The 22,196-nt window shown below is 45.0% G+C and overlaps 1 protein-coding gene across 2 annotated transcripts in view; it reads left to right on the forward strand.

The window, feature by feature from the left end:
* NARS2 (asparaginyl-tRNA synthetase 2, mitochondrial) overlaps positions 1-21,995 on the forward strand; it is a 61,850-nt gene extending 39,855 nt beyond the window's left edge. For both annotated transcript variants that reach the window (XM_030476335.1, XM_030476336.1), the window contains 7 exons: positions 5,681-5,779; positions 6,195-6,232; positions 8,257-8,323; positions 9,937-10,074; positions 11,188-11,285; positions 13,596-13,622; positions 21,203-21,995. In XM_030476335.1, coding sequence (XP_030332195.1) covers positions 5,681-5,779; positions 6,195-6,232; positions 8,257-8,323; positions 9,937-10,074; positions 11,188-11,285; positions 13,596-13,622; positions 21,203-21,347 — 612 coding nt within the window. In that variant the 3' untranslated portion in view covers positions 21,348-21,995. The remainder of the gene's footprint in view (positions 1-5,680; positions 5,780-6,194; positions 6,233-8,256; positions 8,324-9,936; positions 10,075-11,187; positions 11,286-13,595; positions 13,623-21,202) is intronic.
* The last annotated feature ends 201 nt before the right edge of the window (positions 21,996-22,196 follow it).

Raw genomic sequence — 22,196 nt, forward strand, 5'->3', positions numbered from 1 at the left:
TAGTGCTACAAAGAAGCTTAAACTCTCATGATGCTGGTTTCACAATACTTTCTGTGGAAAGTCCCATGTACTCGGTGTAGTACTCAACGCTGCATGGCTGGGTGGCAGTGTTACTACCCAGGGTTTATGTGAGTGTATCTGAGGAGAGGCCTCTGTGGCCTCTTCCAGAAGAGTCAAGTTGAGTCAAGTTGCCCCAAGGCACTTCTCTTTCGAACTAGATGAGAAACAGAGAGAGTTAGACAAAGATCAGGTTAAGACAGTATTATAGAATCAGACTGGTTTGAGTTGGAAGGGACCTTAAAGCTCATCCAGCTCCAACCCCCTGCCATGGGCAGGGACACCTTCCACTAGAGCAGGTTGCTCCAAGCCCCTGTGTCCAACCTGGCCTTGAACACTGCCAGGGATGGGGCAGCCACAGCTTCTCTGGGAAAAGTCTGTGCCAGCGCCTCAGCACCCTCACAGGGAAGAGCTTCTGCCTCAGAGCTCATCTCAATCTCCCCTCTGGCAGATTAAAGCCATTCCCCTTGGCCTGTCCCTCCAGGCCCTTGTCCAAAGCCCCTCTCCAGCTTTCCTGGAGCCCCTTTAGGCACTGGAGCTGCTCTAAGGTGTCCCCTTCAGGAGCCTTCTCTTCTCCAGGCTGCCCCAGCCCAGCTCTCTCAGCCTGGCTCCAGAGCAGAGCTGCTCCAGCCCTCGCAGCATCTGTGTAGAAGGGGTCCAGGTTGTATGGAAATCTCTGGATTCACTGGAGCCATTGCCCCTCCAGTCCCTGAGTTCGATGTCCAAGGTCTCCACTATCATCAGTGCTTTGAGATGCTGCTGCCCACTCTCCTCCTCTCTTCAGTGCTGTGTCATGTAGCTGTATTTGTAGGTCATTATCTTCTATTCTTCATTCCACTGTCTTGGCAGTGCATTGGATTTAAAGGATCTCACTTCACTTATTGAATTCCATCAAACACACATAAAAAAACATGTTAAAACCCACATTATTTAGGCTGTAAAATTAGGAAATGCCAGAAGGAAGTTTTCCTGAGGGCATTTTGGGGAGTTAGCGTTAGTCTTCCTTGACAAGGCTACATCCTACCACCACTGTCTTTTTAAGAGATGGGTAATACATCTCTTTAAGATGAAGAATACAATTTAACACACAGTATTTGAGTTCTGTCCTGAGGGCAGAAGTATTGTCTTCCACTGGTTATGTACTTCATCAAAATTAGTTTGCTGTCATTAGAGCCCAGCGACATGGAGCATTATTACCTCCATTTACAGAAGGGATTTGAGGCATGAAATGAAGTCAGCAGTAGTGCTGGATTTGGGTGTCCGTTTCAGGGCACCTTACATCTGAAACATGGGTGTGGGTTCATTCCCAAAGCAGTTTGCACTCGGAATACTTCCTGTCTTCAGTGCCGAGGCAAAGGCAGTTGGGCAAATCTGACTGCAGACTCCAGGGAACAAACAGTGGTAAGCACATGAAAAGAGTTTGTTCCAAGTGTCTTGCACAGCACTCTATAGGGACATCTGGGTATCTGCAGGGCTATAAGTTCCTTACTGAAGTGGCATCCAGCAGCCATAGCTGAGGCTCTTTCTGTTCTCTAACCTCCATCAGCATTTATTGTTCAGCTTCAATGGCCTGTGAAGGAGTGATCTGACAGACAAGAGCCTCCTTACTTTCATGACAAGAGTCCATTTGACAAGGGCCTGTAGGGACAGGACAAGGGGAATGGCTTTAACCTGCCAGAGGGGAGATTGAGATGAGCTCTGAGGCAGAAGTTCTTCCCTGTGAGGGTGCTGAGGCGCTGGCACAGACTTTTCCCAGAGAAGCTGTGGCTGCCCCATCCCTGGCAGTGTTCAAGGCCAGGTTGGACACAGGGGCTTGGAGCAACCTGCTCTAGTGGAAGGTGTCCCTGCCCGTGGCAGGGGGTTGGGACTGGATGAACTCAAGGTCCCTTCCAGCCCAAACCAGTTTGTGACTCTATGATTCTATGTTTGGTAAGAGATTTAGGGGAAAAAAACATTGAAATCATAGCAAGTGGCTCATCCCAGAGGTGAGCCTTATGTCCAAAAGCCCATTAATTTGGTTGCTTCATAATGGGAATGTAGAATTTCTGCTGATAGGAGGGCAGGCACAAAGAGGGATGTTCCCCCTTTTCCCCTCATCCCTCCCAGCTTTTCTCTCTTCACCTTTTAGAGCAGTTCAGCAGAATCAATCCTGGCTTTCCCTGACGTTGCTGTGGAACTTAATGGTTAACTGTCCAATTTTGATGAGGAGCAGCTCCCAACTGTATTGTTTAATTTTAACTTGGATCTTTTGATATTGCAACTTATCCTCTTCCCAAATAAAATCATGACCAGAGTTGAAACAGAGGAAATCATCAAAAAAACAGCAGTAAATGTCAGTAGCAGCAATTGAAGGTGCTCTGCGCTATAAGAGGGGTTCAAATTATCATCTTTATTGCATAAGACACTTTGAGAAAAATCACAAGAGGAGCCAGTATGTGTTCACCTGGGGCATGCATATGGATGCAGTGTAGATCACAGGGTATTTACATATGAAGCTTTCACCAAGTGGACCACTATTTCTTGCCTTCATGCTTGCTCCCACACGCCGTACGTGTGTGCACATATACACACACACAGAGAGGGGAGATTTGCATCTCATCTTGGTCATAAAGTCTCCTCTCTCACCTATGAGGACCCACTCTGGAGAGATGCTGTTACTATAGAATCATATAATCCCAGCCTGGTTTAGGTTGGAAGGGGCCTTAAAGTTCATCCAGTTCCAACCCCCTGCCATGTGCAGGGACACCTTCCACTAGAGCAGGTTGCTCCAAGCCCCTGTGTCCAACCTGGCCTTGAACACTGCCAGGGATGGGGCAGCCACAGCTTCTCTGGGCACCCTGTGCCAGCGCCTCAGCACCCTCACAGGGAAGAGCTTCTGCCTTATATCCAACCTAAATCTCCCTTGTTTAAGTTTGAACCCATTGCCCCTTGTCCTATCACTACAGTCCCATGTTTCTTTAAGGATACATTCAAACCAATCACTTTGCCTGTATCTCCAGCTCACGTATTCCCTCAAACCAGCAAGCCAGTGCTTATGCTTCCCCACTCATTTTCATATAGCCTCCTCTCCAGTCCTTCATTATGCTTAAAGCCAGAACTTCTCAGTTTAACACCCTTTCCCCCCCTCCCTATCTTTTTCCCCTCTGCTGTTCATTCCTAATGCACATTTGGCATGAATAAGAACTAAGAGCAGCGAGGAGGCCAACGCATGACCCACATGTCTGTCTCTTTTGCCAGGATAAAAACCTCCCTTTCAAACCTGGAAATGTTTCTCAGATTGTTTTTCCCATCCCACCCACCTCTTTTTTCCACAGGAGGAAGCTGCTCATGTTGAATGCTGTGGGAACCTAACTGTTACTTTATCGCACAGCGAGGAAAAGAAGTGCTAATTAAACAACATGCTCTTCTGAAAGCAGATGATACTTTCATTTTCTAGAAAGAGGAAGCTTCATGTAAAATCCCTTTGTCTCTGCCTGGTGAAACCAGATGAAGTGCCAAGAAGTTTTCTAATTTCATTTGCATAAGCCTTTTCCGAGCTACTTTGAAGAAAGTTCAAAGCTGCCTGGTTGGTTATTTGCTACTCAGCAGCAGGAATGCTGGCTTTTCATTTCCTCTGTGCTTGAGTACCAGGAGGGGGAAAACTGTTCATCTGCATATGGTAATGCTGTTCCTTTATTTGGATCTTGAGGGCCCAGGTTGATGCAGGAGTCTGGAGGCTGAGTTTGGCTCCAGAGGAGTCAGAATGGATTTACCAGCTTCTCTGGGCTGGTGGGATGCAGAGGTAGTTCAGGTGATGAAGGATGTTCTTCTAACATGAGTTTGAATAACATGCCTGAAATCTCATCTTGGCTGTGTCAGTAGCCCAGCTTCTTTCCTGTGCCTTTTCTTCCTCTTACCCTCTAAGATCTGGTTCTTTGCAAGGCAGAGACCTGCTCAGATCTGCTGACTGAACATCAGGTTCACCTTGTCACAGTTAGTCTCCCCTGGCCTTTGCTGTGTCTAGGGACTGCTGCTCACCTAATATCATCAGTGGATACTTCACTTCTCTCAACTCTACAATTAATGATGCTCACAATAAAAACCAGGAATGTGCCAAGATTTTCAGAGGTGGGAAAAACCTGGTCCCATCCCAGGCTGAGATGTGCAGCCCAGCTGCATGGCTCTGTTCCAAAGGAGGTGAGAATAAGGAGGGTGGTTGTGAAGAAGAGTTGGGATCCACAGGTACCAACCACCTCTTTGTGCAGGTGTAGGGCTATGAGGAGCCATGGGAACTCTTAACCTGCACCACAGCAAGTGTCTTGGATGGTCTGCTTTGCTTATTCAATAGAGAAGATCCCTCTCAAAGTTGATCAGAATGCCATGGCATCCCACATGGGGGCTTTTTTTGTTCAGAATCGAAATGGCATTTTAATTTCTTCATGGGTGAAGCCCGTTTTACTGGATAAGTATATCCAAATTGCATGGTAATGTCATATAGTTAATTCACATTAGTTTAGGGAAATGAAACCACATCTATTTTAGTTTCTCAAACATCCCTGCATTGCTGTTCTCTGCTTTAGCTTTCTCCTCATCTCTGTACATGTTCTCTTTGCTTTGCTCTTGCTGAGCAGAGTCTCTGTAGGTGAGATCTGTTTGATGGGCTGGCTATACACAGTACATCTTTCACAGAATCACAGACTGGTTTGGGTTGGAAAGGACCTAAGATCATCCAGTTCCAACCCCCTGCCATGGGCAGGGATGCCTCACACTAGACCGTGTCACCCAAAGCTCTGTCCAACCTGGCCTTGAACACTGCCAGGGATGGAGCATTTACCACTTCTCTGGGCAACCTGTTCCAGCGCCTCAGCACCCTCACAGTAAAGAACTTCTTCCTTATATCTAACCTGAACTTCCCCTGTTTCAGTTTGAACCCATCACCCCTTGTCCTATCACTCCAGTCCCTGATGAAGAGTCCCTCTCCAGCATCCTCGTAGCCCCCTTCAGACACTGGAAGCTGCTCTGAGGTCTCCACGCAGCTTCTCTTCTCCAGGCTCAACAGCCCCAATGTTCTCAGCCTGGCTCCATACAGGAGGTGCTCCAGCCCCTGATCATCCTCGTGGCCTCCTCTGGACTTGCTCCAACAGCTCCATGTCCTTCTTACGTTGAGGACACCAGAACTGCACACAGTGCTCCAAGTACTCCTTTCCTTTACTTCTTTCTCTTCTAACAACAAAGCACAAACCCAGAATTGCTCATTATAGAACAGACACCTCAGTAATAATTAATCTGAGACCAGTCACCACAAATGGTTGTAAAGTGGGTGTTTGTGGCTGCCCAGGGCTGCTGCTTGAGTACTTCAGCTGTGCCTTTTTCATTGGAGGCACCTGACTGAAGGTACTGAGGCCATCAGCAGGCACTGAAGCCCTAAACCCACAGCAGAAATACAGGTCCCAGGCCTCTTCAGCTACTGAGCAAGCCTGCTAATGAGGAACATTAGCAAGCTAGCACCCTCTTATGCAGTCTGACCATGCAGAAGGACAGAAGCTCCTTCTCTACCCTTTGGCTGATGCGTCCTGTGTGTTATTTATAGCCTGGGACATCTAAGCAGTGTTAATTTTTCATGCCCTCTTGTTTTCTCTATTAGGTTATGGAAGATCTTTTGAAGACTGTAACAAGCACTGTGCTCTCCAAATGTCCTCGTGATGTTGAGCTATTTCAGAAATACATAGCTCCTGCCCAGAAGGTAATAAATGTGACAGGAAAGAGCAGCAATTTATGCATTTAGGGGGGTTTTGGCTAGAGGGGGGCTTAATTTTGTTATTATTTTTATTACTGTGTTGTCCTGTGTTAACAAACTATGAAGAGCTAAGGGTCAGTCTGAGCTTAAGTGAGTCTTCACACGAACAGAGAGAGGACACACAACTTTCTGTAGCTGGTAGCACATGTGGCATAACTGTAGCTGTCACATCATCCAGCAACCTCTGAATCATCAGTAATGTGGTACCCTTTGAGCACTGAATGGCTGGGATTTTGACCCATATTTAGATGACAATGAAGACCCACAAATTAAAACTTGGAGATGCTTTTCTGAGTTTTCTCTGGTTCCTTGAACTCTTAAGAGTAGCTTTACATTTTTATTTTCTCTTGTTTTGACCAAGGGCAGGTTGGAACAAATGCTGAAGAACAAATTTGTAACGTAAGTACTTGCATTTCAAAGTGATCTGGAAGAGGGCTTTGGGGGGAAGAGTTCCTGGTTTTATATGTTCTTTTTCTTTCCCAACTCAATGTCTTCTGGGTTAGCGTTATGTCTCTAAAAGAGCATGAATTGCTGTACTGCATGAGACTGGCATCTGAATCTGCCAGATTCAGCTAGAAAAGCTGGCCTTTGGCTTTTGCTTCCCTGGGCAAGATCCTCTTTCTATAAGGGTATCCTCCTTTCAATACGTACCTGCACAGTGGTTTGCTCACTGTCTTGCTTCATTTTGGCTTTGCTGCTCTGCCTTTCTTTAAGCTTCTACTCCAGTGGCTCCCTTATTGTGAAGCTATTGTTTGGTGTTTAAACATCCCAGTTGTTTTTCTATTTCCGATTGCTTGTGCAGCTCCTTTTCCCAGTTCTATGCATGCTAAAGAACTGAAGGGTTTTGATTTCCCTCCTTGGCTCCAAGAATACATCATCTTCCCTACTCTTGGCTGTCTCTTTAAATAGTGGTGCTCTCCATTCATCCCACAGAACATTGTAGGGCTGCTCAGCCCAGCACTGGTTTTCCTGTTAAGCTACAGCCACACGTGGGCAACAGGAGCATGATAGGTCCTCCCTGTGCCTTGTGCCTGCATTAAGCACCATGGGAGACCTCAGTGAAGTCACTGTCTCCCCATTTCAGTCCTTTTCTCTTTGGACCTAACCAATATTCCCAGGAGGACAGAGTTGCATGCAGCTTCTCCCATGGTCCAAGCAAAAAGAGAGTGAGTCAGCCCATCTGTTTCTCCCTCTCTGTCTCCCTCTTCGTCAGCTGCTGGCAAATCCGGGGCATTCCTGGCTTACACACATCAGTTACATGTGTTGAACCTCTGCCAATGCTATACCTCACTTGGACCATGGCCTCACATAACCCAAACACATGAAGCAATATACTCCTTCCTCTAGAAGCCTTCCCTGTATTAGTGAAACCTTGTAGCTGGGTGTAAGGAGATTGTGCCCTTTAGGGAATTTGGTTTATAATTGGATTTAGCCAGTGATACAGAGAGATTAAATCACTGGGATCAGGTTATTTTTTCTTCACTCTGCCCACAACATTTGCTTGGTACATGGAAAACTTGTCAGCAAAAGTATCTTCCACTGAGTCTTGGTTTCCAGTTATCAAACCTGCAGCATCTTCCACTGCACTTTTTCTGTTTGCTCTGCCATGATGCTGTTACTTTGTACTGCTGGAAGTAAGAGAAGAATCCGCTCTCAGATCATATAATCATAGAATGGTTTGGGTTGGAAAGGACCTTAAGATCATCTAGTTCCAACCCCCCTGTCAGAGGAGTAGAGAAACATTGCTGCAAATCATAGAATCATAGAACAGTTTGGGTTGGAAGGGATCTTTAAAGCTCATCTAGTCCAACCCCCTGCAGTGAGCAGGGACATCTTTGACTAGATCAGATTGCCCAGCCTGGCCTTAAATGTCTCCAAGGGTGGCACATCCACCACCTCTCTGGGCAACCTGTGCCGGTGTTTTACCACCCTCATTGTAAAGCACTTTCTTCTCACATCCAGCCTGAAATAAATCTCAACATCTTTGCAAAGTAAAATGAAGATGTTTGAGCTCCAAGCCCTTTGCACTGTGGGCTGTTATTTTTGCCTAACACCATCCTGAACAGGAGAGCTGTGTTGTTGGAGCTGTGCTGATGAGGAAATGTTTTCCACCACTTTATGAGAAGCAATTCTCTGCAGAGCTCACTTCTGACTAAAATGCATCATTGCAATAATGCAGAAGTGTTTTGAGAGCTTGGCACTTCCTGCCCTGCATGAAGCACAGGAAAACAGCATTCTTTGCCATGTAAAATGGGTTTTGGTTTCTATCCAAAGAAGCATTGCTGGGAAGTCTGACATCACAGCACAAGTTGGCATGGTGGTGGGGAAATGCCTCCTTCATTTTCCAGCGTGGCTCTTAGCCAGAAAACTTTGTTATTCCTCTCATAGTTATCTTAAAGACTTTTTTTTTCCTCCTCTTGCAGCATTTCCTACAGCGAAGCAATGGAAATTCTGAAGCAAGCTTCTCAAGCTTTCACTTTCAAGCCAGAGGTAGGTGGTTGCCTGCTGGTTTGTCCCTGTACCTGCTCACAACCAGCCTGAACTTCATAAATCTCCTTTTTCTCTGACACCACAAGAGTTGTCACAGGTTATCTGCCTCCTGGGGTGTTTGCACAGTTGTAACCCAGGTATCACTTTTGCCCTTTGGGGTTGGAATGGGAGCAATATAAGGAGTGAGATCTGTAGCAGAAGAACATATAATGTGCAGGGAAGGAAGTGATGAGTTTGCTGTTCAAGGACTGAGGCTTCAGCAAAGGCATTTCACTTTCCTGTATGTGAGTAGTGCTGAGTGTGTTGTGGATTGAGTAGCAGTGGTCTGAGGAGAGGTGCTGCAATAGTCCTCAAATAAAGGAATGATATTAGGGTTGCACCAGAAGTTTGACAAGGACTGATAAGCCAAAAACACATCAAAATACCATGTAATCTAGATGTAAGTAAAGGGAATCCATTGTCTTCCCAAAGCATAGATGTTGACTGGGAAAAAGAACCATATGTTACTGTTTTTAACACGCTTAGGTTATGGTATTATGCCTCATCCCTGGCAGTGTTCAAGGCCAGGTTGGACACAGGGGCTTGGAGCAACCTGCTCTAGTGGAAGGTGTCCCTGCCCATGGCAGGGGCTTGGAACTGGATGAGCTTGAAGGTCTCTTCCAGCCCAAACCAGTCTGTTATTCTGTGGTTTTCTAACACTCATATTTTGCCCAATTTCAAAGACAGCAGCAGGGAGAGCATTCGTGGTGATGCTCATCTCATGTGTATACTGATTAATCTTCACCTCGATCTGATGCTTTGAGGAAAATAACCCTCTGGCTGAAGCCACCTTCATAGCCATTGGGGTAACTGTCTTATCTCTGTGTACAAGTGGGTGTAGAATCTCAAATCTTATATCTGTACTGCCTTAATCTGAGACAGCAAACATAGCTCAGATGAGGAGAGCCTGCAGAATATCTGCTCCCCTCTTCCCTTTCCACTCCCCTAGTATTCTCTGTACATCCTATAATGTACTGCAGGTCTGCAGTCAAAAGCCACAGAATTTATAACATCACTGGAAGAAAGGAGATGTGAAGGGCATTGCAAATGTCCATGGTTTCTGATAACAGAGAATTGGTTAATAGGATGCTGGGTTTTCTTAAGTGAGAGTTAATGTCGCATGTAAGAGGACCCAGCGGGGAAGAGAGAGGTCACCCTAGCAAAGCTGCTTTCTATATACCAAAGGTCATACTGAAATAAGGCTGGGTTGCTGGCTTGAGTAAGCTGATTTTGGATAGGTATCTATTTCCCTTGAGCTATGTGGAGTGTGGTTTTGGGCTTTATATTTTGTTTGTTTGGGGTTTGTTCTGATTTGATACTCGATGCTTGGGATGATCTGTCCCTGTTCTGTGAAAGCTAAACCATATTATTTTCATTGCTTTACCCTGCCTTAAAACTCATGAATCTCTGTCTGCTTAACAGATTCTCCCAGTGGCCTGTGTGAGAAGTTGCCGTGCTTGGTTTCATGTCATTTGAAGCTGCACATCTCTCCTATGCAGGGATTTTGCTGGGTCTCTTGCCACAGGCAAGATGCACCAGAGCAGGATCCCACATCCCTTTCTCTGTCTTTACAGTGGGGCTGTGACCTCCAAACGGAGCATGAAAAGTACCTGGTGGAGCACTGTGGTGAGGTTCCTGTGTTTGTGATTAACTACCCATATGACCTCAAACCTTTCTACATGCGGGACAATGAAGATGGACCTCAACACACAGTGAGTCCGTGGGTCACACTTCCACCACTTCTTTGGCTAGGCATGTGTCTTAGCCTATAGATAGATAGATGGATACATACGTACATACATACGTAAGGATAGTCATCTTCTGTGCCTCCACTCAAGAAGTCCAAGATAAGACCTGACCATTAGGTGATCCTCTCCAATCTTTTTCCTGTTGTAGAATAAATCCTCAAAGCAGGAACGAGAGGAAGAGAAAGATTCAGGAGTTGGATAGTGTTAAATCTTTGCTTAAGTCCCTTAAGACAAGTTTGCCATAGTTTATTTTCCTGGTAAACTTCTGTACTACTGGGTGAAATGCCTACAATTGCATGGCTGCAAGTAGTCCATGATTCTCTTGTCATCCAAATGTGGCATCCATGTAATCCTCAAACAGCAGATGGGCACAAGAAGTAAGCTCTTTTTCCACAAGTCTCATGCTTTGAAGGTGTGATTCCCCAGTTAACTGAGACAACCTGAAGCATTGCTTCTGATAAAAGGAGCAATCACCCCACCGTGTACCACTGTCACTTCAGTGGCTTTAATTTTAGCAACAGTTCAGCTGTGGGATAAGAAAAGTATCCCTAGAATACAGAGACAGCCAGCCCAAACCTAACAATTGAAGTGGTAACCCTGGGACCATTTATCCATTGCTATAATTACCACTAGTGCTGGCTCAAGGAATGGGAGCAGCTGGGGGCAAACACACGTTACACAGCATCAGAGCAGCTTAAACTCTAAGGGAATCAGGGCTTCAGGAAAGCTGCCTGTGTGTCTTTCCTTCCTTGTGAGTTGCTGTTGGGTTCTTTATACCCTGCGCAGGCTTGTCTACATACACAAGTTGTCAACAGAGTGACCTGGTGGGATTCAGTTCACACTACCTGCTGTAGATGTCCTCAGTCTGGAACATCACTGCACCCATTTAGGTTTTCTGTAGACTTATTGATGGTTATCACTGTAAAGTTCCCTCCCAGCCTTCTCCTGTCAACAAGAGACTTTTCAAGCACTTGCAGATACTTTACCTAAGTGCAAAGAACCATCAGTGTCAACTATACTTCTGCCACAGATGTATGGCTGTGTGGGGTGGCTTAAATCAGTTTTCTTTCTTTCAAGGTTGCAGCAGTTGATCTCCTGGTGCCAGGAGTAGGGGAGTTGTGTGGAGGCAGCTTGAGAGAGGAGCGACTGCCCTTCCTCGAGTCACGCTTACAGAGGTATGGAAAACCCACAGGAGCCAGGAGACTGGCCTAAGAGAGTGTTTCATCAGCCCTCAGTGGTTGGCAGGACAGAGGAGTAGAAGGGCGACTTAAAAGAAGCCTGTTTTTGTCTTTGAGATACCTACTTATAGTAGGTGATCACGAACTGATGAAGAAGTACTTGTGCTTCTGTTGTAGTATACAAACTGCCTCTCTGTTTTAGCTCATCAAAGAAGAAGAGTCTGTTTTATGCTGGGGCAGCAGAATGCCTCAGCTCTGTTGGGATTATCGGGAAGAGGGTCTGATATGAGGCATTTCATCCTTGAGCCTTTCCTTCACAGCTTTTGTGGCTGAGAGTGGGTTGCAAAGGTGGAAGTTGTCATGTAGACAGTGCTTAGATATATTTGTCATCACATTGTGTAACTGAGGAACTGCAGTTTTGGTCAGAAGCTTCTCTCACTGTGATGCAGCTGGCCCCAGTGGCATCATTTCAGAGAATATGGTTCTTTGCTAATAGCTTTTTGGGAAGCCTGGGACCTGTACTGTGTCATACAGGCTCCTTCCCTGCTGCTTTATTCTGGATGATGTGACTTTGAGTAATTTTAGGCTAAATTCAGTGTCAGAATATAAAAACTGATGTTTAATTAACAACAATTAACATAATAGATGGAGTGATTCTCCACAGACAATTACTCCCATAGACAATTAATCCTGTTTTATTGTTCAAAAGAACCATTCATAGGATCATAGAGGGGTTTGAGTTGAAAGGGACCTTAAAGCTCATCCAGTCCCAACCCCTGCCACGGGCAGGGACACCTTCCACTAGAGCAGGTTGCTCCAAGCCCCTGTGTCCAGCCTGGCCTTGAACACTTCAATTTGGGCCAGGCATACATTTGTGCAAAGCAATTTGGGGAGGAGGATTAATCCCAGAGTAACACCATTTACACATTGGGAATGAATTTATTGCTTAAATCAGCCACACGCTCACAAAGATATCTCGAGTCAGTGGAGAAGAGCAAAATCCATTTCAGCATAATGAATCCAAAACGCACAGGGCCATTAAAATCACCAGAACATTGGCTCTCAATCTGTGATATAGGATATTATTCCCTGTGTTTCCTGCTATTCTCCTTGCAAACTCCCCCAAAGCAGGAATGCTTCAGCTGAAGCAAAGTGTTGCCTGCTGCACGTTTTCACTTTTAATTTTTGCCAGTGAGATCTGGGGTCTGCAGCCCTCAATGTGTGGGGCTGGAGGAAGGGTCTGGGTCTACGTGGAAGTTGAAGCCTTCCCTTCCTTGTTTGTCAGGGAAACCATAGGAAGTATTTCAAGCTGCACATAGAATCCTAGAATGGTTTGGGTTGGAAAGGACCTTAAAATCATCTAGTTCCAACCCCCCTGCCTAGGGCAGGGACACCTCATACTGGGTGTTTCTTGAGTGACCTTAAGGTACAGCTCTGCATTGAGCATGACCTGGAAAAATAACACCTCTTTTCACATGTTTTTCTCAATTTTGAGTACTCAGGACCTGATCTGCTGAGCTCAAGTAATTTGTTAAGGCTTTTAAATTCTGCTTCCTGCAGACCCAGCATAACTCAGAGAGATAAAGAACAGGATTCTTGTCTCCTTAATACACATTTCATACAATAGCTCTCCAAGTCCCAGTCAGGGACAGCCGCAATGCACTGCAGATGAGAGAAGTGGTGTTTGCTTTCAGTTTTCTGTTCATGTTCAGAGAAATAGAAAGAAAACCCAATTTTGCTCTAGTTCTGCCAAGGCAGGAAAAGCAGAGGGGGTTCACTGGTGGCAATTGGAAAAAAGCCTATTTTATTTAGTAGTCTTACAGAAGTTACACATCAATAAAGCTCCAGGAGTTCAGTGGGCTTGTGCACTATGGAAGGGGAGCCACGTAGCCACACATGTGGAGAGATTTTGACTCACTCACAAATGAGGTTATATTGGCTGCATGTCTTTGTATATTTAATATTCAGGCTTGTACTCTCCAAACATTCACAGGCAGAGTTTACTGATATGCTTAAAGTTAAGAACATGCACAAGTCTTTGCATGAAACTGAGATCAACCCTGTATGTTGACATAACAAACTTCATGTTTTAAGAAGCACGTTGGGAACCTGTTCAAGACTGTCTGCTAGTTACCAAAACTGAGAGCCACTGAGCATGTCTTCCCTTCATTTCCTGCTTTTCCTTTTTGGACTGAGTTTAATCATTAGAGCCTCCCTTTTCTTGTAGCATTCTGTTCCAGGCAAGTGCTGCTTGTGTGGATCTCCGCTGTTCCTTTACTTACAAGGGGTTTTCTTTTTGTTCCACAGATTAGGACTCACAGATACCTACCAATGGTAAGACACTCTCTTGGTCTTCAAGCTCTCTTTCTTATTTTGAGACTCTTTAAACAACTATTTCTTTTATTAGGATCCTGTTCTTGAGGGGACATTTCTTGGTCCAGTTGCCATCGCTGCCAGTCTGAATGGAACAGCCAGTTCATTTGAACAATGTTTAATCTATTGCTGTTTAGTTTGTCTTCTCGATTTGTCCACTCACAGCACAGGTCATTCCTTTCAATATTGCATGAAGTGGATTAATTTACAACCCATAATGATTTTTGATATTAAATCATTAGGCTGTGTTCCAAGTTGAATAGATTCTGACTGCCGTTGCATGAGATAAACAGGTTAGAGAACCACAAGCGCTCTGTGACCTTTAGCAGCTCTATCAATAACACCCTTTGCAATTGGCAGGGCAATGGGGTCGAAATCTCTTCCCTAACAAAGCAGTTGAAGCAATTAAAACTGTCCAGCAAAGGAGACAAATCAACCTTTGAATTAACAGTTTAGCCTATTGAAATGACAGAAGGATCTTAGTGTTCCTCTTGACAAGTGCTTCTTGGGATGTACTTTGTAATAGCTGCTGTGGAGAATTTTAGTTAAAAGAGTATATTCAACGAGTCTGCAGCATTTGGGTTGATCATTAGGGAGGCTGCCTTGAAAGAAAGCAAAGCAAGTGTAAGATGCTTCACTCTCCTATTCCCACAACATGGAATCACTTGGGAGCAGCCTAGTGCATGGCAGACCTTTATGTCATCCATTTGCAGACAGCGTGGATTAAATGTCTCCCTTTATTGTTGGTATTTATGGGCCAGAATTCAACATATCACTTCATCTGAGGGAAGGATTATCCTGAACTAGGATGATCAGTTGTGTGGTTAGATGCAGCCTTAGGAAGTGTGGTGTTCAGTGGAAGAGCCTTTCAGCATGACTAGGATAGCACAGCTCTGCCTCATGCTTCCTGTAAGAGAGATAAAGACATTGCCCATCACCCCTTTGCGTTTTCATGTGGTATGTAGCTGTCACATTCTGGAAACTCTTTCCCCCTGTCATCTTATTTTGGAGACTCTCTCCTCCTCTGTTCCCTCCACTCCATCACAGAGGATGCAAGTTCCCAGAGAAGATTAATACTATTGTTACCCCTTGACATAGCAGGGTCTGGTGTCCTAGGGAGGTGCAGGGTAGGAGTAATCCTGAAACCTTCTGGACTATAGTCCAACCTCTGCCAGAAAACAGGGAGATGGTTTGCCAGCATCCATCTTTTCAGTGGAGGTGGCAGGAGACACTGAGATTAATCTCCTCCAATTTAGTGATTGGATTTAGTCTCCAAAGCTGGCTCACAAACTCCTGGAAGAACAGTTGAGTCATTCCCTTTTCAGTATAATATTTGCTGACTAATAGTGGTCTGCTGTATGAGATGTGATCCCTTTTGAAATCCCTTATATATTGCCATATCTCTGCTTCTACCTGTATTCTTTTCCCATTAAGCATGATATTGTGGGGCCTGACTGCTTCTAGAGCAGCTTCAGGAGTGTCTTGTCCGTGAGAGAATCATTGGGCAAAGAGGCAACTGATGATGTGAAATACTGTTGTGCTTCTGCCCATTCCTACCTTTTAGAAAGCTTTTCAGGAGAAGCAGATAAAGGGATATGGTCAAACTCCTCTGAATCTTCTTCAGTTCACTGCGTTGTAAACAGGGGACCTGATCCTGTTTGCAGCCTCCTGGTGCCAGCTTAGCACAAGCAATAACAGAGCAGGTACTTTGTAAAGAACAACATCTCCCCACTACTATCAGTTTGAGCAGCACTTCAGACAGCATTTATACATGCAAGGCACTCATTTCCTCACTCTGGTTATCATCATGCCCACCAGTGGAGAAGATGGCCTCATAATCAACCCTTTTTAGTCCATGTACCTTTCTGATCTTCTGGTGTAACACTGGTCAAAGTACACAGTGTCAGAGCAGGTGTTATCTGCTGTCTTACAATGTATATTACTACGTTGTCTTGGCCTTGCTCCTGCTCTAGATAGAGAAGATTGGGCTGTGTTTGGCTCTTTAATTCCTAATTTTCTTTGAAGCCAGAGTGTTCTGTTGGATCTTTGTGTGGCAGGGTAGAAAGGAGGAGTTGGACTTCAGGAACAGCAGCACTGGTGGGCTACTTGCAATCCATGGCAAGTGGCAGCATTCATATCATAGAATCCCAGAGTGGTTTGTGTTGGAGGGGACCTTAAAGCTCATCCAGTTCCAGCCCCCTGCCACGGGCAGGGACACCTTCCACTAGAGCAGGTTGCTCCAAGCCCCTGCGTCCAACCTGGCCTTGAACACTGCCAGGGATGGGGCAGCCACAGCTTCTCTGGGAAAAGTCTGTGCCAGCGCCTCAGCACCCTCACAGGGAAGAGCTTCTGCCTCAGAGCTCATCTCAATGTACCTTTAACCTCCTCCAGAGCCCAGTGAAAATGGGTAGCCCATCACTGTCCTTGGCAGTTGCCTGGTCCTATTACTCCTGCTCTGGGAAGAAACCAGAGCACTGTGCTGAGGGCCATATAGAGCAGGCAGAAAGTCAGTGCTAAAGCCAGCCAAAACATGCCCAAACCCCTTTCTTACCGATGGGAGTGTTTTAGGTTGACCTCCCTGAACGCTTTTTTTTGTGGACTCCCCAAAAGTTGTAGCAGAGCCTGAAACCAAAGACAGCCTTTAATGCAGCATCCTGGTGATGCTTTCTTTGCATGTTTGTCCTGAAACACTCAACAAAATGGTCCTGCAAATACCATTTCATAGTAGTTTTTTGTTAGCCTTTCATTAGCCATTATTTTCCAGTAGAATATAAAGCTTCATGGACCACAATATCTTTATTCTTTCAGCTTTCCTTTTTTCAAACTGGCTGCAGAGGCTTCAGTATTACAAGGGGGTTATACGAAAGATCAAGATTGTATTTGTTTTGAAAGGAGACCGAAGAGAATACATTCTGCTTATGAATGGTCACTAAGAGAGCACAGATCTTCACAGTGCTCTGCCATGCAACACAGGAGCTCGTGATGATGATAAAAGGGTATAGATTTTTAAAAGGATGAAAGGAAATGCTTTTCTAACTGGGAACATAACAAGCTCCTGGAATTCATTGCTGGGGGATGTTGTTGCAGCACATACTTCAGTAAGATTCAAATCTCTAAAGACCTCCAGGTCCGGAATATGAATTTTGGGGCCAGCTGGGGTCACAGAAGCTTATTTCCCCATGGAAATATGTTGTACAGTCCCCCAATTGCCAAGGGAGGGCTCAGCTCTCCTCTTAAGTATGAGCTACCAGGAGGAATAGCTAGACTAGTTCATGACTGTGTTTGAGGTGAGAAACATCCAATGTCTGGAGACTACTGAATGAAGGAAAACCTCAGGGAGCATTTTCCAGCCTAAAGGGAATTTTCTCATCATCTGCAGGCAGTTACTTTTTCTTTCATCTGGGAAGAATGGAAAATTTCTCAATTCTTTTGCTTCTTCTAAGCACAGTCATCAGAAAGGATTCACAGGCTTGATCCTCAGCATGTTTAATTCAATGGACCTTTTCCATTAACTTTAATGGGTTTTGTTTCGCTCCTTTTGCCAGAATGGCTTCTCCGAGCGCTTTGAGATCTACAGATGAAAGCCCTGGATAAGCAAGGGTAGAATTTATTATTATTGTTCATCTGGAAGAAGCCGAGTTATTTCATCTCCTTAGAATGACTTTATAAACTCCGCTGCCAGCAAAAGGAAGAGAAAAGATGCTGGGCTTAGTCTCAACTGTCTTTGCACAGGCTGAGATGTGCTTACAAACGTCATCAGAAATGGTTGTGCTGTTATTTGTGTGACTCGCTTCAGCCAGAGCTGTCACCAGTTGTGCTCAGAACTACTGGGCTGGTACAGATTGATCTGCCAGGGCCAGCACTCACATCCCTCACATTTACAAGGTCTTTCCTGTTTCACAAGTCACCACCACCCTCAGCATCAGATCCGCCCATCATTTCCCTTGTCAAGCCTTGAAAAGCTCCTGAGTGGAGCTCCCCAGGGGCAGTTCCAGTGTATTAGTGGAAACTCAAATTCTTGTTATGAATAAAGTATGAAGTGGATAGAAATGAAGACCACCGTGCTGCTGCACAGCCTAGGTGTTCGTATCCTAAACATGATCTTCATCACAAGGTGTGGCGTGGATACAACTGAGCCTGAGCACACCCAGCTAACACTAACAGAGAGAAAGCATGTAGGTCCCAGGGGTCAGAAAACATATCTCTCACTTTTAAGCCTGCTGCTCAACTTGAAGTATAGGCATAACTGCACGTTATAGAATCATAGAATGGTTTGGGTTGGAAAGGATCTTAAGATCATCCAGTTCCAGCCCCCTGCCATGGGCAGGGACACCTCACACTAGACCATGTCGCCCAAGGCTCTGTCCAACCTGGCCTTGAGCACTGCCAGGGATGGAGCATTTACCACTTCTTTGGGCGACCGGTGCCAGCGCCTCACCACCCTCACATAAAGAACTTCCTTATATCCAACCTGAACTTCCCCTGTTTCAGTTTGTGTGTCAGTGCTAGTAGGAAGAGGTAAGAACTTCTATGATTTTATGAAGTTCTGCTTCTGGTTTTACTACTTGGGCAGCAGAGGGGAAAACCACTGTGGAAAAAACGTCTGAAGGTTGGATTAAGTGTAATAAATGCCTTCCCAGTTTTTTAACTACTGTTAATGAACTGCAAGGAAAAACAATATTTCATGGTAAAGTCCCTTCCAACCCAAACCATTTTATGATTCTATATGGTATAAAAGGCATAGTGTCAAACTGAGCCTGCCAGGGCAATCTCTTGCATATGTAGAATTTGTTGGAGCGTGTTTTTATTTTGCAAGTAGAGGTGATCAGTGGCATTACTTCACAGAATCATAGAATGGTTTGGGTTGGAAAGGACCTTAAGATTATCCAGTTCCAACGCCCTCCCACGGGCAGGGACACCTTCCACTAGAGCAGGTTGCTCCAAGCCCCTGTGTCCAACCTGGCCTTGAACACTGCCAGGGATAGAGCATTTACCACTTTTTTGGGCAACCCATTCCAGTGCCTCACCACCCTCTCAGTAAAGAACTTCTTCCTTAGATCTAACCTGAACTTCCCCTGTTTCAGTTTGAACCCACCACCCCTTGTCCTATCACTCCAGTCCCTGATGAAGAGTCCCTCTCCAGCATCCTTGAGCCCCCTTCAGACACTGGAAGCTGCTCTGAGGTCTCCATGCAGCTTCTCTTCTCCGGGCTGAACAGCCCCAACTTTCTCAGCCTGTCTTCATATTTCCACCTCACTCTTAAAATGTAGTCTTCAAGCCAACAAAATTCTGACATCCAAGCAAGTATGCTTAAATAGATGTATATTTAAGCCATACAATAATGTATGTTTTACATATTAATATATATATACACACACATATACTTTTTTTCCTCACAGTTCATTAACAGTAGTTAAAATTCGGGAAGCCATTTACTGCAATCAATCCAATCTTCATTTTTTCCACAGTGTTTTTCCCCCTCTACTCCACTGCCTAAGTAGTAAAACATATATTTGCATTTTTGTTTAAGTGTACTTGATTTCTGTTTCTTTAAAGTGGGATGATTAAATATTCACACACAAAGATTAGAAGCATGTAATACATCTGGAGTCACTCAATCCCTTTTATAGGGCATTCATATAAAGAATAACTTTGTGGCCTTAGCAAGCTCAGAAGTGGCCCCATAAATCAATAGAACCACTGAGATGTTTTTCACTCCTATTAAAACAAAACTGTCGGTGACAATTTATAGCTGCAAATACAGTTCCTTTGGATCACAGCAGCCACAGTCCAGCTGGGAAATGGGGAACTCTAAAGAATCATAGAATCATAGAATAGTTTGGGTTGGAAGGGACCTTAAGATCATCTAGTTCCAACCCTCTGCCGTGGGCAGGGATGCCTCATACTAGACCATGTCACCCAAGGCTCTGTCCAACCTGGCCTTGAACACTGCCAGGGATGGAGCATTTACCACTTCTCTGGGCACCCTGTGCCAGCGCCTCAGCACCCTCACAGGGAAGAACTTCTTTCTTATGTCTAACCTGAACTTAACCTGTTTCAGTTTGAACCCATCACCCCTTGTCCTATCACTCCAGTCCCTGATGAAGAGTCCCTCTCCAGCATCCTTGTAGCCCCCTTCAGACACTGGAAGCTGCTCTGAGGTCTCCACACAGCTTCTCTTCTCCAGAGAAGAACCATCCTGTTCTTGTTGACACCCATATATTTGGAATATCTACTTCCAAATGTTTTCTGAGGTTCCTGTGCTGTTCAGGTGCTGTTCTCCAAAATGAAATGTCTTGTTCCAAGTCTCATTTTGTGGAAAAGATATGTCCAAGTTTTTTTGCTGACTTACTGTGGAAATAAATGACTCAGTCTGTAAGAGTGATTAGGGAAAAAGCAACAAACCCCCACCCTAATTACCTTAAGAGAAAAAAGGAAATCTGAAGGAATGTTCAGTGGACAGCAAGACCTGTTTAGGCTACTGAGGAGTTACTGGAAATGAAATGACTTGGACTATTCAAAAGAAGACAGAAAAAGGAAGACTATTGCAGGGCAGATTTCCACACCAGCATGGCAAGGGCTGAACAAACCCAAGCAGGCAACTCCCATCCCCAACAATGGAAATGTTTTGTGATTCTATAGGAACTGGGGTTTGTGCCTCTGCTGGGAATATTTTAGATACTAAAACTTACCAAGATGCTTTCAATATGAGCAGAGCTCTGATGTTCCAGCTGTTCTTTGTACCCAAATGAGTTCTTGCTCCTAACCAAGACAGGCTCTAGCACATTGGCAAAGCATAGCTGTGCTGGTTTAACTGTGTTTGCACTTGGGGTTTCTGCTAACACAGTTCTGCCTGGCAGGGAGCTGCACCTCTTCACAGCCCTGACCATCACCGCCTGTCCTGGCAGAAACTTAAACAGGGCAAGTTTAGGTTAGATAGAAGGAAGAAGTTCTTTACTGTGAGGATGCTGAGGCACTGGCACAGGGTGCCCAGAGAAGTGGTAAATGCTCCATCCCTGGCAGTGTTCAAGGCCAGGTTGGACAGAGCCTTGGGCGACATGGTCTAGTGTGAGGCATCCCTGCCCATGGCAGGGGGTTGGAACTAGATGATCTTTACCAACCCTAGCTATTCAATGATTCTGTGATTCTAAGTAATGAAGATGGAAAGCAAAACCCAAGATAAAAAGCTCACTCTAATTCCATAGAATCATAGAATCACAGAATGGTTTGGGTTGGAAAGGACCTTAAAATCATCTAGTTCCAACCCCCTGCCACGGGCAGGGACACCACACACTAAACCATGTCACCCAAGCCCCTGTGTCCAACCTGACCTTGAACACTGCCAGGGATGGGGCATTTATCACTTCTCTGGGCACCCTGTGCCAGCGCCTCAGCACCCTCACAGGGAAAAACTTCCTTATATCCAACCTGAACTTCCCGTTTCAGTTTAAACCCATCACCCCTTGTCCTATCGCTACATTCCCTGATGAAGAGCCCCTCTCCAAGCAGGCTGCAAATGTAACTGTGTGTTTAAATTACAGGTATCTAGACCTCCGAAAGTTCGGCTCAGTTCCTCATGGAGGCTTCGGCATGGGCTTTGAACGCTACCTGCAGTACATCCTGGGAGTTGACAATATCAAAGATGTCATTCCCTTCCCCAGGTTTTCTCACTCCTGTCTCCTGTAGCTCAGCACTTGACTCACGTGGAGAAAACTGCTGGTGTGCTGAATGGATATAGCATACTTGGATGTGACTGAGTATGGTTTAGTGGGAAATCAAAGTCATTTTTGTATCAGTGAAACTCTTGGTAAATTTAATACTGGCGTATTGAAAATAATAGATGTTCTGGTGAGATGATGGAAGAACATTTGATAGCAGTTTGTGTCTTCAGTGTGCTTCAGGAGTATTAATAAATCCCACTAAACTAAAGGGTTAAGAGACTTCTGAAGCTAGTACCAACCATGGAGGTACTGAATAAGCGTTGTTGGGAGGTAGTGGGGGTTTTATGTGAAATATTAATAAGACCTAAAATGGACTGGGAGCCAGGAATGCTGTGAGGCTGTAATAGGCATTCACTAAATGCCTGAACAATGCTTTGAAGACTGAGTGTTATAAAATTGGGAAGTATTGTCATGGCTGTGATGCTCTTATGAAATGGCTACTATAAAGCATGAATGTCCCCACCCCGAGTTGAAAGCACATATTGTTTACCATGGAAAAATCAGCCAAACTTAGCAAGGAAAAATGGCACATTGGAACTGCTGGAGTGAATTAGGTGAATGATGTTTGATTTTGTGAATCAACAATAAAGAAATACACTGGGTTGTTTTGTAACTCTGTATGGTTTCTGGTTCTGTTTTAAAACCGTAGCGCTTGGCATCATGGTGTTCCCTTCACTGTCTTTGGTAGATGTTTCCTTTCTGTATACCCAAATTGGTTGCCTATCTTCTGCAGGAGGTATCTGTTTTCTGTCCCTGAGGCAGCACACGTCCATGGCACAAAGAAACACTCAGTTAGATGAGAGTTCATTCATCT

The sequence above is a fragment of the Strigops habroptila genome, chromosome 2 (genome assembly GCF_004027225.2).
Source record: "Strigops habroptila isolate Jane chromosome 2, bStrHab1.2.pri, whole genome shotgun sequence".
In the NCBI taxonomy this organism is placed as follows: Eukaryota; Metazoa; Chordata; class Aves; order Psittaciformes; family Psittacidae; genus Strigops; species Strigops habroptila.